We start from the raw sequence: 20,247 nt of genomic DNA on the forward strand, positions 1-20,247 counted from the left end.
GCTTCTGATGCCCCATGATTGTGATCACTACCAGATAAGCGAAGGGCTTTACTGTGCCTTTTTGCTTAAAAAAGATGTTTTCCGGGGCCGCCCAGTGGTGTAGTGGTTAAGTTTGCGTGCTCCACTTCCGCGGCCCAGGGTTCATAGGTTCAGATCCCAGGCACGCACCTACACACTGCTCATCAAACCATGCTGTGGTGGCGTCCCACATACAAAATAGGAGATTGGCACAGATATTAGCTCAGGCAGTCTTCCTCAAGCAAAAAGAGGAAGATTGGCAACAGATGTTAGCTCTGAGCCAATCTCCCTCACCAAAAATAAAAGATGTTTTCCCATTTCATTCTAATGTTAATGAGTAGTGACAGTACAGGGATACAGTTCATAAGCTGTTTGATTTCTCTAGTGACCTGAACACTCACTAGAGTGTCACACTTAAAAAGAAAGTCTCAGGGGCCAGCCCGGTGGCATAGCAGTCAAGTTCACATGCTCTGCTTTGGCAGCCGGGTATTCACAGGTTCAGATCCCAGGTGCGGACTGATGCACCGCTTGTCAAGCCATGCTGTGGCAGCGTCCCATATAAAGTAGAGGAAGATGGGCACACATGTTAGCCCAGAGCCAATCTTCCTCAGCAAAAAGGGGAGGATTGGCATCGGATGTTAGACCAGGGCTAATCTTCCTCACACACACAAAAAAAGACTCAGTGTCCCTGCAGTATATAAGGATGATTATTCTAGGTATAAAATAATTAATTATAAAAAAATATGTTGCTCATTCTTTAAGGCAGAAAAAGAATGGACTTCCACACATTTGGGACCATGGCTTACGAGCATCATATATATAGAGAGAAACATAAAATTGAGAATCGTGGGGCCTATCCATAATTCAATAATACTCACTGCAGAGTGAAGTGTGGCAGAGATGTGGTAATTCCCTGCCAAGGATGTTGGAGCGGAGCTTCCTCCTTGGGTTGGTAGACTGAACAACCAAATGGCCCTGTTTCTCATGGTCCGTCTGCCTCAGAATCACCTGGGGGAGTTTCTAAATTCTTGGACTCCATCTCAGACCGCTGATTCAGGATATTTGGTGTAGAGCTTAAGAATCTGCATTCTAATAGTCTCCCAAGGTGATTTTGATGCACATTGAAATTTGAGAACCACTGCTCTAAAGAAAAGAGCTCTGGACTGGAAGTGAGGAAACCTGGATTCTGGTTCCATTGCTTCCGTAACTTTGCTGGGTAACCCTGATCAAGTCATTTACCCTCTCTGTGTATAAAATGTATATTTTATCTGTGTATAACATGAGGAGGTTGAACTAGATGATCTCTGTGTTCTCACCCAACTCTAAGATTTTTATGAAATCTATAGTATAGTCCCTATTCTACCAATCTACTGAATGACTTTGACTTAGTCATTTAACCTCATAATCTCTCATTTTCCACCCTTTATAAAAATATACTTATAACTTCTATGAAACCTTGGAATACAGGAATGGGAGCTAGCTGTTTTCAGTTCCATGATTAAACCAGTTGTTAATTTGTAGTATGACCTGGAAGAAGTTCAAGTCCCACTTCCTATCTCAATCATTGGAACAAAAATAAACACCCTTAAAGTACTACCAAGTGTAAGAGCTTAGTTCTCACCATTCAGGTGATCCAAATTGCTGAAACTTATTACCTTTGAAGTGCGCAATGGGAGGATAAACATGAAATTATTTTCTCCTAATTTCTTTGCAACCAAAAATTCCGCACTCCCATTCCATACTGAAGGAACAGCAGTTAACATATGTCCTTTCTAACTTGATAGTCATGGAATCTTCCCCATATAAACCACATAAAATCAAAGAAACAAAACATAGCAAAAGATAACACATAAAGAAACATTTAAAAATCTTGCCTAGGATCGAAAATTCTAATAACGCTTCACGAGGGCCAGGTTGTGGAGGAAGAGTCACTCTCATTCATTGCTGATGAGACTGTAAAGTAAATAAAACTTTTAAAATGGCAATATCTACCAAAAGGTCTATGTTTGGGCCTAGCAATCCCACTTCAGGGAGTTGATCCTATAGACACTTTTAGTACATGTGCCAATAACATATATATAAAGTTATTCGTTATAGCATTATTTGTATTAGCAAAAGCAGAGGGAAGATTTAAGTTTTCATCAGAGACAGTGTGGTTAAATAAATTACGGTACATTCATTCAATGGAATCCCATGCAACTTTTTAAAAGGAGAGTGCGGAAGCTCACTCTCTCCAAGTTATAAGTGGAATGATCTCCAACTTATAACAAGTGAAAAAGAAATAAGGTGCAGTGTGTATAGAATACTGCTATTTGTGTGAAAAAGCACACTGTTTTGGTGCTTTTATGTGTATAAAATCTGAAAGGGTACAGAATAAATTCATGACACTGTGACATTTGTTGCTTCCAGGGAGGGAAACTGGGTGGCTGAGGGACAGGGATAGAAGGGAAACTTTTTACTGTGTACTATTTTATACCTTCAAATTTTGAACCTTGTGAATATACTAGCTTTCAAAAAAAAAATACAATGAAAAATTTTTAAATACTATAAAAATTCCATATGTATAGTGTTGATATAGTTATATATTTTATATAAACATATAAAAATGAGGATATCTGGAATGATACACACCAAATAGGTATTATGCCTTAGGAGGGGGAGATGGGAGGTTAGATGTATGTGTGGAATGAACCTTTATATTTTACTTTATATTGCTTGAATTTGAAAATGGGAATTCTGAATTACACAAATCAAGCACGTAAAAAGAGGTCTTATACCATAGGGCTGGGAGCACTGGGCCAAGAGATTGCAGCTTTTTTCAGTTCAGCCGTATATATATGAGAGGCTCAGCCCTATTAACTTGGTCTTGAGTCACCTCATTCCCTTCAGTCTTTCTGATGGATTAAAGTAATAAGATCTTCCCATGCAAAGACTCACAATGAAACAGTAAACTGACTTTCAGTCTTGTAATGAACTCTGTGGAGAATACTGAAATTTCTCATATCAGAAGAGTTATCTAGGAGGCAAACAGTATAAAAAGAAAAGCAGTGGGGAGCCACTTTTACAACTGTCTCAAAGGTACAACTCACATTTCAAAAGTGTGTAGTCTTTGGGGCTACTGAAAAGAATTTGTGATTTAGAGTCAGAAGTTTTGTCTTTAAGACCTGGCTGTATTATATAGTAGCTGTATGACTTTGGATAATAAACTACCCTTGATAGTTAATCAACTATCCTATCCTATTACGTATCTCATGAAGTTATTTACAAAATATAATGAGATAATATTATGAAAGCATGTTGTAAACTCTGTAGTGCTGTGCAAATACTATCATTATCATCCTGCAGCACCCACAGTGATAGAGATAATGACAATTGGCTACGGTAGCTTCACCCACATTGTCATAAAGGACATTTTCACTTTACTCTCAGAATCACATGGCAACTTTTAAAACATGCAACTTCCACAAAGTCTCTGGTTCAAAATTTGGCATTATAACTTGTTTCTGTCACTGCTTAGGAAAAAGGTAAGAATTAATATTTCATTATAATACTAGAAAATACTTGGTAATAGGAAAACGAAATAGAAATTTGTTGTTGAGCATTTTATGTCTTCCTGAACTCTTAGAAATGGACAAAAAGATAATATAAACACTGATTTTTTTTCTTCAATTTCAGTTATCTACCTCATATTCTACCATGCCATCTTTGTGTTCTTTACCTGGACCTATTGGAAGTCTATTTTTACACTCCCACAACAGCCAAACCAAAAGGTAAGATATACTTCAAACTTCAAAAGGTAAGGATACTTCATAAAGGCTAAAAACAGAAGAAAGTAGAAATGCCAGTAGGGCAAGAAGAGGGCAAAAACAGGAGCAAATAACCTTCCATTACAAAAGATATATTCAAGATAATCTTAAAAAGGACTCAGAGATAAAGGTAAATTAAGGGTAGGATAGTCTATTGAAGGAGTTTGTGAAATCGCCAGCCATGGATATCTTTAAGACTAGGAAACCACTGCCTGCATTGGTGATATAATTAGAGAAACAAGAACCCACTTGAATTCTGAGGACTCATCTAGTTCAACTCTATGAAACTATATTATTTTAGAACCCAGCGAGACTCTGCAAGACAACTCCTAGGAAAAAATTACAGTTGTTAAATTGATAATTTTCCAACTGTGTTCCCTTGAATCAAAGTGTTCCATGCAATATTTGGGAGGGTTGATCAAAGAATTTTTAATCATATCAGGCATTTATAATATGTGACTACTGTCACATATTTTTTACTTCAGAACCTACAGATTAGGTTCTGAAGTAAAAAAAAAAAAATGGAAGAGATTTTAACAGCCTCCAAACATTAAGAAAAATACTGGTTTAAATTTTCCCATTTATGGAATCAAAATGGCGCACACAAAAAATGAAATTAGAGAGGAAAACAGTAATGCAATAATTGAGGGATATAAGAGATAAAGGATATATAGAAAATAAATAGCAAAATGGCAGAAGTCCTTTCTTATGAGTAATTATTTGAAATATAAATGGATTAAACTATCCAGTCAAAAGGCAGACATTGGTATAATGTGTACACATTATCATCTATCTTTATATTGTCTACAAATGACTCACTTTAGAACCAAAGACATAAATAGGTCAAAAGTGAAAGGATGGAAAAAGTTATTCCAAGCGAATATTAATCAAAAGAGAGCAAGGCTAGCTATACTAATATCACATGAAAGAAGCTTTAAGCCAAAAACTGTCGCAAGATACAAAAAAGAAAAAGACCTTGCTGAATGATGTCAGAAAGATGACAAAGTAGAAGATGCCAGCTTTTGTCCCCCCCCCAAAAAAAAAGAACAGACAGCTATGCATGAATGAAAATAGCCCTGGGAGGGCTTAAGAGTCTAATTAAGAACCTGCAACAACACAGTGGAACGAAAAATGGAGAATAACCACACAGAAAGGATTGCTGGGGAGATCAACATGGCTGAGACATCTGGAGAAGGCTAAGAACAAAGAAACAGGGCAGGGGCTATCAGTGTCAGCCATGTGGTGGATGCCAATGCAGTCCCCAGTGGCCTGCTCTGTGGAAGACCCTGGCAGCTTTTGCCACTGAGGAACTCAACAGCCCCCATAAATGTCCACTGCTTTAACAGCAGAGGACCCCATAGTGTTTGTTGGTGTGGACCTCAGCAGTTTGCTCCACAGAGGATACTGGCAGCTTTTGCCACTGAGGTAACCAATAGCCTCAAATTCTTCCAAAATTTGAAGAGGACAGTATGCTTCAAACTCATTTTACAAGGACAGCATTACCATGATACCAAAGCCAGACAAGGACACTACAAGAAAAGAAAATTACAGGCCAATATCCCTGATGAACATAGATGCAAAATCCTTAACAAAATACTAGCAAACCAAATTCAACACCATTTTAAAAGGATCATTCACCCTGGCTAAGTGGGATTAATACCTGGGATATAAGGATGTTTCAACATATGTAAATCAATAAATGTCCTGCACCATATTTACAAAATGAAGGATAAAAATCATATGTTCATCTCAATAGATGCAGAAAAAGCATTTAGCACATTTCAACATCCTTTCGTGATAAAAATTCTCAACAAATTAGGTATAGAACAAATGTACGTCAACATAATAAAGACCATATATGACAAACCCATAGCTGCTGTCATACTCAATGGTGAAAATCTGAAGGCTTTTCCTCTAAGATCAGGAACAAGACAAGATGCCTACCCTCACCACTTCTATTCAACATAGTACTGAAAGTTCTAGCTAGAGCAATTAGGCAAGAGAAAGAAATAAAAGACATACAAATTAGAAAGGAAGTAGTTAAATTTTCTGTTTGCAGATGACATGATCTTATATATAGAAAACCCTAAAGACTCCACCAAAAAACTTTTAGAACTAATCAACAAATTCAGTCAAGTTGAAGGATAAAAAAACAAACAAAAACTCAGTTGCATTTCTATACCCTAAAAATAAACTATCCAATAAGTAAATAAAACGATTTCATTTACAATAACATCAAAAAGAATAAAATACTTAGGAATAAATTTAACCAAAGAGATGAAAGATCTGTATAAGGCAAACGATAAAACAATGATGAAAGAAATTGAGGAACACACAAATAAATGGAAAAATATCCTGTGTTCATGGATTGGAAGAATTAATATTGTTAAAATGTCCATACTACCCAAAGCCATCTATAGATTCAATGAAATCTCTATCAAGAGTCCAATGGCGTTTTTTACAGAAATAAAAAACAATTCTAAAATTCATTTGGAACCACAAAATATCCCAAGTACTTAAAGCAATCTTGAGCAAGAAAAAAAAAGCTGACAGCATCACACTTTCTGATTTCAAATTATATTATAAAGCTATAGTAATCAAAACAGTATGATACTGACAAAAAAACCGAACACATAGACCAATGGAACAGAATCAAGAGCCCAGAAATAAACCCATGTGTGTACAGTCAACTAATCTTCAACAAAGTTGCCAAGAATACACAATGGGAAAATGACAATCTCCTTAATAAATGTTGCTGGACAAACTGAATATGCACATGCAAAATAATGAAATTGGACCTTTATCTTATACCATTCACAAAAATTAAAATGAATTAATAATTTAAACATAAAACCTGAAACCATAAAAATCCTGGAAGAATACAAAGGAAAACTCCTTGACATTGGTCTTGGCATGAATTTTTGGATTTCACACCAAAAACACACAGAACAAAGCAAAAATAAACAAGTGGAACTGCATCAAACTAAAAAGTTTCTGCACAGCAAAGGAAACAATCAACACAATGATAAGGCAGCCTATGGAATGGGAGAAAATATTTGCAAACCACATATCTGATAAGGGATTGTAATCCAAAATGTATATGGAACTCATACAACTCAATAGCAAAAAAAATTACCGCATTAAAAATGGGCAAAGGACCTGAACAGACATTTTTCAAAAGAAGACATACAGATGGCCAATGGGTACATGAAAAGGTGCTCAACATCAGTAATCATCATGGAAATGCAAATCAAAACCACAATGAGATATCACCTCACACCTGTCAGGATGGCTATTATGAAAAAGTCAAAACAGAAGTGTTGGTGAGGATATGGAGGAAAGGGAACACTTGTGCACTGTTGTTGTGAATGTAAATTTGTACAGCCATTATGAAAAACATATGGAGGTTCCTCAAAAAATTGAAAATAGAACTGCTATATGATCCAGCAATCCCACTTCTGAGTATATATTTAAAAAAATGAAATCTGTATCTCAAAGAGATATCTACACTCCTGTGTTCATTGCAGCGTTATTCACAGTCATAAAGATATGGAAACAATCTATGTGTTCATCATTGGATGAATGGATAAAGAAAATATGGTATATACATAATGGATATTATTCAGTCTTTAAAAATAAAGAAATACTGCTATTTGCAACAATATGGGTGTACCTGGAATACATTATGATAAGTGAAACAAGCCAGAAACAGAAAGATAAATACTACATGATCTCACTTATATGTGGAATCTTAAAAAAAAGTGAAGGGGCCAGCCCACTGGCTGAGTGGTTAAAGTTCCACATGCTCCACTTCAGTGGCCCAGGTTCGTGGGTTTGGATCCCAGGCACAGACCTACACCACTTGTCAAGCCATGCTGGTGGCAACCCACATACAAAATAGAGGCAGATTGGCACAGATGTTAGCTCAGAGCCAATCTTCCTCAAAAAAAATAAATAAATAAACTCATGGTAACAGAGTAGAATGTTGGTTACCAGGAGCTGGGGGTGGGAGTTAGGGGAAATGTTGGTCAAAGGGTACAAACTTTCAGTTATAAGACAAATAAGTTATGGAGACCTAATGTACAGCATAGTGACTATAATTAATAATAATGTATAATTGAAGTACCAAGAGAATAATCTCAAATGTTTATACCACAACAAAAGCGAAACTGTGAAGTGAGGTAGGTTAATTAGTTTGATTGCGGTAATCATTTCACAATGGATACGTATATCAAAACATCACATTGTTCATCTTAAATATATACAATTTTTGTATTCAGGTCATAATAGTTTATAACATTGTGAAATTTCAGTGGTACATTATTATTTTTCAGTCACCATATAAATGTGTCCCTTCACCCCTTGTGCCCCCCCCAAACACTTCCCCCTGGTAACCACCAAACTGTTCTCTCTGTCCATGTGTTAGTTTATCTTCCACATATGAGTAAAATCATACGATGTTTGTCTTTCTCTGGCTGGCTTATTTCACTTAACATAATACCCTTCAGGTCCATCCATGCTGTAGCGAATGGGACAATTTTGTCTTTTTTTATGGCTGAGGAGTATTCCATTGTATAAATATATACAATTTTTATCTGGCAATCATACCTTAGTAAAGCTGGGAAAAAATAAAATATTTAATCCACTAAGAGAAAAGAGAGAGACAAAGATGAACATTATATGTTGATAAGAGAGTCAATCCATCAATAATATGTAACAGTTACAAACATGTGTACACCTAACAAGAGAACTCCAAAATGTAGGAAGTAAAAACTGACAGAACTGAAGGAAAAAATGCACAGTTCTACAATAATAGTTGGATATTTTAATATTTTAATAGTTCATTTTCAATAATGGATAGAGCACCTAGACAGAAGATCAATAAGGAAATGTAGGGTTTTGCAACACTATAAAACCAACTAGATGTGACACAAATGTATGGAACACTCCACCCAAAAACAGCAAAGTACACATTCTTCTCCTGTGCACATGGAACATTTTGCAGTATAGACCATATGTTAGGCCACAAAACAAGTCTCAATAAATTTAAAAGATTTGAAATCATATAAAGAATCTTCTCTGACTTCAGTGGAGTAAAACTAGAAATCAGTAACTGAAGGAAAACTATAAATTCACAAATATGTGGAATTGAACAACACACTCTTAAACAACCAATGAATTAAATAAGAAATCACAAGGGAAATTAAAAAATACTTTAAAAATACTTTGAGATGAATGAAAATGAAAAGCAACATACCGAAAATTATGGAATGCAATAAAGCAGTGCTCAGAGGAAAATTTATAGCTATAAACAGATTATAAAAGAACTAATATATCAATTCAATATTCTTTACACCTTAAAGAATCAGAGGACGAAGAGCAATCTAACCCCAAAGTTAGCAGAAGTAAATAATAAGGATTAGAGCAGAGATAAACTAAATAGGGAATAGGAAACAATAGGATAATAAAACAAAAAGGACTTTGAAAAGATCAACAAAATTGGCAAACCTTTAGCTAGACTTACAAAAAGAAAGGGAGAGAGAGAAGACACAAATTACTAATATCAGAAATGAAAGTGGGACATTACTATAGACCTTACAGAAACAGAAAGAATTATAAGAAAATAGTATGAAGAATTGTGTGCCAACAAATTAGATAACCTAGATGAAATGGCCAAATTCCTAGAAACACACAAACTGCTAAAACTAAATCAAGAAGAAATGAAAAACCCGAATCTATCTATAATAAGTAAAGAGATTATATTAATCAAAAATCTATCAACAAAGAAAAGCCCAGGACCAGATGGTTTCACAGGTAAATTCTATCAAACATTTAAAGAAGAATTAACACCAGTCCTTCTCAAATTCTTCCAAAAAAAAAAAAATAGGAGAGGGAGGAACACTTCCTCTAACCAGTGCAAGTAGGCAAGAAGAAAAATAAAAGGCATCCAAATGGCACAGGGAGAAGTAAAATTACCTCTGTTCATAGATAACATGATCTTATATAGAAGGAATCCTAAAGATTCCACCAAAAGAACCTGTTAGAACTAATAAATGAATTCAGCAAAATTTCAGGATGTAAAATCAACACACCAATGCACAACAATCAGTTGCATTTCTATGCACTAACAATGAGCAATCAGAAAAATTAAGAAAACAATGGCATTTACAATAGCATGAAAAAGAATACAATACTTAGTAATAAACTTAACCAAGGAAGTGAAAATCTTGTACACCGAAAACTAAAAAATGTTACTGAAAAGAAATAGATAGAAATAAATGGAAAAACATCCCATGTTCATGGATTGGAAGAGTTAATATTGTTAAGAATGTCATTACTACCCAAAGTAGTCTACAGAGTCAATGCAATCTCTATCAAAATCCCAATGATATTTTTTTGCATAAATAGAAAGTTCCATCCTAAAATTCACATGGAATCTCAAGGGACCCCAAATCGCCAAAGCAATCTTGAAAAAGAACAAAGTTGGAGGTCTCATACTTCCTTATTTCTAAACTTACTACAAAGCTACACTAATCAGAACAGTGTGGTACAGACACAAAGACTAATGGAATAGAATACAGAGCCCAGAAATAAACCCTCACACATATGGTCAGATAATTTTTGGAAAGGATGCCAAGACCATTCAATGGAGAAAGGACTTTTCAACAATGGTGTTGGGAAAACTGGATATGCACATGCAAAATAATGAAGTTGGACCCTTACTTTACACCATATACAAAAGTAACTCAAATGGATTAAAGTCCTAAACCTAAAAAGCTAAAACTATAAAACCATTAGAAGAAAACATAAGGGATAAGTTTCATGACATTGGATTTGGCAATGATTTCTTGGATATGACACCAAAAGCAAAAGAAACTAAAATAAAAATAGGTAAATTGAACTACAGATTGTCCCCAACTTATGATGGTTTGACTTAAATTTTCTGACTTTACAATGGTGCAAAATCGATACACATTCAGTAGAAATTGTACTTCAAATTTTGAATTTTGATCTTTTCCTGGGCTAGAAATATGCAGTATGGTACTCTCTCATGATGCTGGGCAGTGGCAGTGAGCCACAGCTCCCAGTCCGCCATGCAGTCATGAGGGTAAACAATCGATACCGTTACAATTCGTACCCATACAACCATCCTGTTTTTCACTTTCAATACGGTATTCAATATATTACATGAGATATTCAACACTTTACTATAAAATAGGCTTTGTGTTAGAAAATTTTGTCCAACTGTAGACTAATGTAAGTGTGCTGAGCACATTTAAGGTAGGCAAGGCTAAGCTATGATGTTTGGTAGGTTAGGTATATTAAATGCATTTTCAATTTATGATATTTTCAACTTAAGATGGGTTTTTTGGTATGTAATCCCATCGTAAATCGAGGAATATCTGTACATCAAAATTTAAAACTTCTGGACATCAAAACACAACAAACAGAGTGAACTGGCCACCTATGGAATGGGAGAAAATATTTACAAATCATCTCTCTGACAAGGGGTTAATATCCAGAATATAAAAGAACTCCTACAACTCTATAACAAAAAAACAAGCAACCCAATTTTAAAATGGGTAAAAGATTTGAATAGACATATCTCCAAAGAAGATATACACATGACCAACAAACACATGAAAAGATGCTCAACCTCACTAATCATTAGGGAAATGCATATCAAAACCACAATGAAATACTACTTCACATCCATTAGAATGTCTACTATATTTTTAAAAAGCAGAAAATAGAACATATTGACAAGGATGTGGAGAAACTGGAACCCTTGTGCAATGTTGGTGAGAATATAAAATGGTGTGGCCACTGTAGAATACAGTATGGCTCAAATAATTAAAAATAGAGCTACCATATGATCCAGCAATTCCACTTCTCAGTGTGTACCCCAAAGAATTGAAAACAGTGTCTCAAGGAGATATTTGTACACCCATGTTCATAGCAACATTATTCACAATAGCCACAGGTAGAAGCAACTCAGATATCCATCAACAGATGAATGGATAAATAAAATGTGGTATATACATACAATGGAATATTCTTCAGCCTTATAAAGGAAAAAAATTCTGACACATACTACAACATGGATGAACTTTCAGGACTTTATGGTAAGTGAAATAATATGCCAGTCACAAAAAGACAAATACTGCATACAGTATTTCCACTTATAGAGTACCTGGAGTAGTCAAATTCACAGAAAGAGAAAATAAAATGGTGGTTACCAGGAGCTGAGGGGAAGGGGGAATGGGGGATTTTTGTCTAATGAGTATGGAATTTCAATTTGGAAAGATTAAAAAAGGACTGGAGATGTATGATAATGATAGTTGCACAACAATGTGAATATACTTAATGCCACTGAGCTGTACACTTAAAAATAGTTTAAATGGCTGAATTTTATATTGTGCATATTTTATCACAGTAAGAGAAAAAGGATAAAAGACCAAAATGACCAAAAGATTAAGACCTAAACCTCTTAAACTCTTAGGAGAAAACATAGGGAAAAAATCTTCATAACCTTGGATTTGGCAATGGATTCTTAGATAGGACAACAAAAGCACAAGAAACAAAAGAAAAAATAAGTTAGATTTTGTCAAAATTGAAAACATTTGTACATCAAACAACACTATCAATAAAGAGAAGACCACCCAAAGAATTGGAGAAAATATTTGCAGATCATATATCTGGTAAATATCAAGTATCCAGAATACGTAAAGATTCTTACAACTGAACGACAAAAAGACAAATAACCCAATTAAAAAATGGGCAAATGATTTGAATAGACATTTCTCTAAAGAATGTATACAAATGGCCAACAAGCATGTGAAAAGATGGTTGACATCATTAGTCAATAGAAAAATGCAAATCAAGACCACAATGAGATACCACTTCACACCCACCATGATGGCCAAAATATAAAGAAAGAAAGAAATGAGAGAGAGAGAGAGAAAGAAAGAACAAATGAAAGAAAAAAAGAAAAGAAAAACACAAGGAAGAAAGAAAAATAAGAAAGAAGGAAAGAAAAATGGACAATAACAAGTGTTGGTGTGGATGTGGAGAAATCTGAATCCTCATATTTTGCTACTGGGAATATAAAATGATGTAGCTAGTGTGGAAAACAGTTTTGTGGTTCAACATGAAGTTAAACAGAATTACCATGTGATCCAGCAATTCTACTCCTAGGTATATACTCAAAAGAATTGAAAACAAGTGTTCAAACAGCTATACACAATTGTTCATAGAGCATTATTCACTTTAGCCAAAAGGTGGAAAGGACCCAAACATCCATCAATGGATGAATGGATAAACCAAGTGTAGTATGTCCATACAATGGAATATTATTCAGCTATAAAAAGGAATGCATTACTGATACTTGCTGCAACATGGATGAACCTCGAAAACATTATGTTAATTGAAAGATACCAGACACCAAAGGCTACATATTGTTTGATTCTATTTATATGAAATATCCAAAAAAGAAAACCTAATGAAACAGAAAGTAGACTAGTGATTGCACGGGTCTGGGAATGTGGGTAATAGGGAATGACTGCTTAATGTATATGGGGTTTCCTTTGGGGTGATGAAAATATTCTGGAACTAGATTGTGGTGATGGTTGGACAACACTGTAATGCCACTGAATTATACACTATAAAATGTACACTTTAAAAGGGAATTTTATGTTATGTGAATTCTAGCTCAATAAAAATAATTAGCAGTGATGTCATCATCATGGTGGCGTGAGATGTACCCTTTGTCTTTCCCCTTCAATCTACAATGAGCAAAACATCTGTAACTCAACAAAGGCTACATCGCCCAACATACCACGATGCTGGGGAGATCCACACATCAGTACATACAAAGTTTGGTAGATTGGAACAGACTGAGGAGGCAAACCAGGGGAACAGCGGAGGCAGTGCCCACAATCCTGGCACCCTGGCTGTGGCAGCTAAGCCAGCCCAACCCAGCCCCAGAGAACTTGGTAGCAGCACCTGGGGCATGCACATAACTCTGGCTTCCTGACCACAGTGGTGCCTGTGGCCACAAAGAATCAGTCCCTAGCAGAGGGGGTGCCCCACAAACCCAGCTCCCACCCCACAATCCCCCTTCTCCCACCATGGCAGCAGGTCTTGCAACCCAGGTGATCCTGGATGCAGCAGAGGTGTCCTCCATCACTGTGTCCCTGGCAGCAAAGCCAGTGACTACTGCAAAATCAACAACAGCAAGGCAACAGTGACCTCCAGAGGCACAAGTGGCAATGGCAAGGGTACTGGAGATGCCCCTAATAGAAGCAGTGGAGGATGGAAAGTACTAATCCTCAAATATAGCCAGAGGCAGCTCAGGAAAGAGAAACCAAAAACTGGTGTCATAGCGCCACCTACTGAAAAACAAAAGAAAGGCCTCTAATCACCAATTGGTTGAATGGCTAGGCATTTAGCAATACCTAAATAAGAAAAATACTTGCTGTGACAAATGTGCCAGCAGAAGAATAACTCAGCAAGCACCACAAAAAGCCAGAGTAACATGGAATCACAAAAAGAAAATAATTCTCCAGAAACCAAAAATATAGTCATGGAAGATTGTGATCTAACTGATAAAGAATTCAAAATAGCTGTCGTAAAGAAACTCAGTGAGCTACAAGAAAACTGAGAAAGGTAGTTCAAGGCGCTCAGGAATAAAATTAATGAACAGAAGGAATTCTTTACCAGAGATTGAAATTCTAAAAAAGAACCAAACAGAAATTCTGGAGCTGAAGAACTCAATAAATGATATGAAGAATGCATTAGAAAGCATTGGAAATAGAGCAAACCATATGGAAGAGGTAATAAGAGAGCTCAAACATAGAAATTTAGAAATGATGCAGGTAGAAGAGGAGAGAGAACTAAGGTTTTTTGAAACTGTAGAAATACTACAAGAATTATCTGACTCCATTAGGAAGGGCAACATAAGAATAATGGATATCCCAGAAGGAGAAGAGAGGGAGAAAGGAGTGGAGAGCTTATTTAAAGAAATAATAGCTGAAACTTCTAAACCTAGGGAAGGAACTGGTTATATAAATCCATGAAGCTAATAGAACACCCAATTATCACAACACAAAAGAACCTTCTCCAAGACACATGACAGTAAAACTGTCAAAAATCAATGACAAAGAAAGAATATTAAAGGCAGCCAGGGACAAAAAAAACAATGACTTACAAGGAAACCACCATTAGGCTATCAGCAGATTTCTCAGCAAGAAACTCTACAGGCCAGGAGAGAGTAGAATGATATATTCAAATATTGATAAAATGTTCAATGATAAAAATGATAAAAAATTCAAATATGATAAAAACTGTCAGCCAAGAATACTCTATCTAGCAAAGTTATCTTTCAGTTGTGAAGGAGAAATAAAGGCTTTCCCAGGCAAACAAAAGCTGAGGGAGTTCATCACCACTAGATCTGTCTTACAAGAAATGTTGAAAGGAGCTCTCCTACCTGAAATCAAAAGGCAAACATACACAAAACTTTGAGCAAGGAGGTAAACAGACAGACTCAGAAAATTGCAACTCTATGTCAGAATAGCTTAGTAAACAATTATGACATAAAGGTTAAAGGAAAAAGAAGCATTAAAAATAACTACAGCCACTTCAATTTGGTAACAGACTCACAACTTAAAAAGGGATAATTTGCAACAACAAAGCATAGAAGGGGAAGACAAAACGGATGGAACCTGTGTAGGCAAAAGAAGATAAATACTGTCAGCAGAATAAGGACTATCTCATCTACGAGACCTGTTATACAAACCTCATGGTAGCGACAAAACAAAAATTCAGAGCACAGACACGAAATATAAAAAAAGAGGAAACTAAGAAACACTTCACAGAAAACCACAAAACTGAAATTGCAGACAGAAACAGAAGGAAAAAAACAATGGAAATATAGAACAACCAGAAAACAAAAGATAAAATGGCAGTACTAAGTCTTCATATATCAATAATAATCCTCAATCTAAACAGATTGTATTCACAAATCAAAAGACACAGAGTGGCTGGATGGATTAAAAAACAAGCCCCAACAATATGCTGCCTCCAGCAGACCCATCTCAGCTCTAAAGACAAACACAGATTCAAAGTGAAGGGATGGAAGATGAAGCTGCAAACAAATGGCAACCAAAAGAAAGTAGGTGTAGCCATACTTATATCAGACACAATAAGACTTCAAGCCAAAAAAAGATAACAAAAGACAAAGATGGGAATTATATAATGATAAAAAGGACCATCATTCAAGAAGACATAACATTTATTAATATATATGCACCTAACATAGGAGCAGCAAAGTATATAAAGCAATTATTAATAGACCTAAAGGGAGGAATTGACAGCAACACAATAATAGTAGGGGACTTTAATATCCCACTTATATCAATCAATGGATAGATCATTCAGACAGAAAGTCAACAAGAAAACATTGGCTTTAAATTAAATGTTAGACCAGATGGACTTAATATATACATATATAGAACATTCCATCCAAAAGCAACAGAATACACATTCTTCTCAAGTGCACATGGAAAATTCTCAAGAACAGATCATATGTTGGGAAACAAAACAAGTCTCCATAAATTCAAGAAGAGAGAAATCCTATCAAGCATCTTTTTCAACCACAATGGTGTGAATTTGGAAATCAACTACAAGAAAAAGTCTGGGAAAGTCACAAATATATGGACACTAAACAACATGCTACTGAACAACTATTAGATCAATGAGGAAATAAAAGGAGAAATGAAAAAATACCTGGAGACAAAGGAAAATGAAAATACTGCATACCAAAATCTGTGGGTTGCAGCAAAAGCAGTAGTAAGAGGGAAGTTTCTAGCAATACAGACCTACCTCAAAAAATGAAAAAAATCTCAAATAATCTAACATTACACTTAAAGGATCTAGAAAAACAAGAACAAATGAAGACCAAAGTCAGTAGAAGGAAGGAAATAATAAAAATCTGAGTGGAAATAAATGTAACAGAGACTAAAAAGACAATAGAAAAGGTTAATGAAACTAAGAGCTTGTTCTTTGAAAAGATAAACAAAATTGACAAACCTTTAGCTAGACACACGGAGAAAAAAAAAAGGCTCAGATAAAAAATATCAGAAACAAAAGAGGAGAAATTACAACAGATACCATAGAAGTAAGGGATCATAACAGAATACAATGAAAAGCTATATGCCAGAAAATTGGATAACCTAAAAAAAATGAATAAATTCTTAGAATCATTCAACCTTCCAAAACTGAATCAAGAATAAAGAGGATCTGAAGAGACCAGTGACAAGTAAGGAGATTGAAACAGTAATCAAACCCCCCCCCCAAAGATACAAATCCAGGACCAGATGGTTTCTCTGGTGAATTCTAACAAATATGCAAAAAAATTAATACCTATCCTTCTCAAACTCTTCCAAAAAATTGAAGGGGAGGGGATGCTTCCTAACTCATTACAAGACCAACATTACCCTGATACCAAAACCAAACAAGGACAACACAAAAATCAGTGAACATACATGCAAAAATCCTCAACAAAATATTAGCAAACCAAATACAACAGTACATTAAGTCATACACCATGATTAAGTGGGATTTATTCCAGGGATGCAAGGATGATTCAACATCTGTAATTCAATCAACATGATACACCACATTAACAAAATAAAGAATGAAATCATATGATCATCTCAGTAGATGCAGAGAAAGCATTTGACAAGATTCAGCATCCATTTATAATAAAAACTCTGAATAAAATGGGTATAGAAGTTGGGGCGGGCCTGGTGGCATAGTGGTTAAGTTCACACACTCTGCTTTGGCAGCCTGGGGTTCGTGGGTTCGGATCCTGGATGTGGACCTACACAGTGCTGATATAAGCCATGCTGTGGTGGCATCCCATATACAGAATAGAGGAAGATTGCCATAGATATTAGCTCAGAGACAATCTTCCTCAAGCAAAGAGAGGAAGATTGGCAACAGATGTTAGCTCAGGGCCAATCTTCCTCACCAAAAAAAACAAAAAAATGGTTATAGAAGGAAAGTACCTCAATGTAATAAAGAACATATATGACAAACCAACAGCTAACATACTCAGCAGTGAAAAACTGAAAGCTCTCCCTTTAAGAACAGGAACAAGACAAGGATGCTCACTCTTGCCACTCTTCTTCAACATAGTACTAGAAGTCCTAGCCAGAGCCATTAGGCAAGAAAAAGAAATAAAAGGGATCCAAATTGGAAAGGAAGAAGTAAAACTGTCACTTTTTACAGATGACTTGATTTTATATACAGAAAACCCTAAAGAATCCACTGAAAAACTATTAGAAATAATAAGTGAATATAGTAAAGTTGCAGGGTACAAAATCAATATACTAAGATCAATTGTGTTTCCATACACTAACAACACAGTAGCAGAAAGAGAAATTAAGAATAGAATCCCATTTACGATCTCAACAAAAACAGTAACATACCTAGGAATAAATTTACCCAAGGAAGTGAAAGACTTGTACACTGAAAACTATCAGACATTGCTGAAAGAAAGTGAAGAAAACACAAAGAAATGGAAAGATATTCTGTGCTCATGGACTGGAAGAATTAACATAGTTAAAATGTCCATGTTACCTAAAGCAATCTACAGATTCAGTGCAATGCATATCAAAATCCCAATGACATTTTTCATGGAAATAGAACCAACAATCCTAAAATTTATATGGAAGAACAAAAGACTCCGAATAACCAAACTAATCCTGAAAAAAAAGAACAAAGCTGGAAGTATCACGCTCCCTGATTTCAAAGTATACTACAAAACTCTAGTGATCAAAACTGTATGATATTGGCAGAAAAGCAGACACAGATCAATGGAACAGAATTGAGAGCCCGGAAATAAACCCTCACATTTATGGACAGCTAATTTTTAACCAAGGAGCCAAGAACATGCAATGGAGGAAAGAGAGTCTCTTCAATAAATGGTACTGGGAGAACTGGACAACCACATGCAAAAGAAGGAAAGTAGACCAGTGTCCTACACCTTACACAAAAATTAACTAAAAATGGATTAAAAACTTGAATGTAAGACCCGAACCCATAAAACTCCTAGAAGAAAACATAGGCAGAATGCTTTTGGACAGTGGTCTTAGGAGTATCTTTTTGAATATGTTTCCTCGGGCAAGGGAAAGAAAAGAAAAAATAAACAAATGGGCTACATCAAACTGAAAGGCTTCTGCACAGCAAAGGAAACCATCAATAAAACGAAAAGACAATCTACCAATTGGGAGAAGATATTTGCAAATCATACATCCAATAAGGGGTTAATATCCAAAAGTTATAAAGAACTCATACAACTGAACAACAACAACAAAACAACCCAATTAAAAAATGAGCAGAAGGGGGCCGGCTCTGTGGCGTAGTGGTTAAGTGCGTGCGCTCCGCTGCTGGTGGCCCGGGTTCAGATCCCGGGCGCACACGGATGCACCACTTGCCAGGCCATACTGGGGCGGTGTCCCATGTAAAGTGGAGGAAGATAGGCACAGATGTTAGCCCAGGGCCAGTCTTCCTGAGCAAAAAAAAAAAAGAGGAGGATTGGCGTGGATGTTAGCTCAGGCTGATCTTCCTCACAAAAAAAAAAAAATGAGCAGAAAATATGAACAGACATTTTTTCCAAAAAAGATATACAATGGCCAACAGTCCCATGAAAAGATGTTCAATATTCCTAATTGTTGGGGAAATGCAAATCAAAACCACAATGAGATATAACCTCACAACGATCAGAATGGCTATTATTAAAAAGACAATAAATAACAAGTGTTGGAGAGGATGTGGAGAAAAGGGAACCCTTGTACACTGCTAGTGGGAATGTAAATTGGTGCAGCCACTATGGAAAACAGTATGGAGATTCCTCAAAAAATTAAGAACAGAACTACCATATACTCCAGCTATGCTACTTCTGGGCATTTATCAAAAGAATATGAAAACACTAATTTGAAAAGATATATGCATCTCTATATTCATTGCAGCATTATTTACAATAGCCAAGATGTGGAAACAACCTAAGTGCCCATTGACAGATGAATGGATAAAGAAGATGTGGTATACATACACAATAGAATACTACTCGGCCATAGAAAAGATGAAATCTTGCTATTTGTGACAACATGGATGGACCTTGAGGGTATTATGCTAAATAAAATAAATCAGAGTAAGACAGATACCGTATGATTTCACTCATATGTGGAAGATAAAAAACAACAACAACAACCAAAGAAACACATAGATACAGAGAACAGATAGGTGGTGACCAGAGGGGAACCCGAGAGGGAGAGGGCAAAATGGGTAAAGGGGGTCATTTGAGTGGTGATGGATGAAAACTAGACTTTTGGTGGTGAACGTGATGTGGTGTATACAG

General features: G+C 35.8%; 1 protein-coding gene across 1 annotated transcript in view; it reads left to right on the forward strand.

The window, feature by feature from the left end:
- Positions 1–20,247, forward strand: part of ZDHHC15 (zDHHC palmitoyltransferase 15) — a 98,422-nt gene that overhangs the window by 32,436 nt on the left and 45,739 nt on the right. Inside the window, exon 3 of the mRNA XM_004442196.3 lies at positions 3,694–3,788. Coding sequence (XP_004442253.2) covers positions 3,694–3,788 — 95 coding nt within the window. The remainder of the gene's footprint in view (positions 1–3,693; positions 3,789–20,247) is intronic.

The sequence above is a fragment of the Ceratotherium simum genome, chromosome X (assembly GCF_057802395.1).
Source record: "Ceratotherium simum simum isolate JZ-2026a chromosome X, ASM5780239v1, whole genome shotgun sequence".
In the NCBI taxonomy this organism is placed as follows: domain Eukaryota; kingdom Metazoa; phylum Chordata; class Mammalia; order Perissodactyla; family Rhinocerotidae; genus Ceratotherium; species Ceratotherium simum.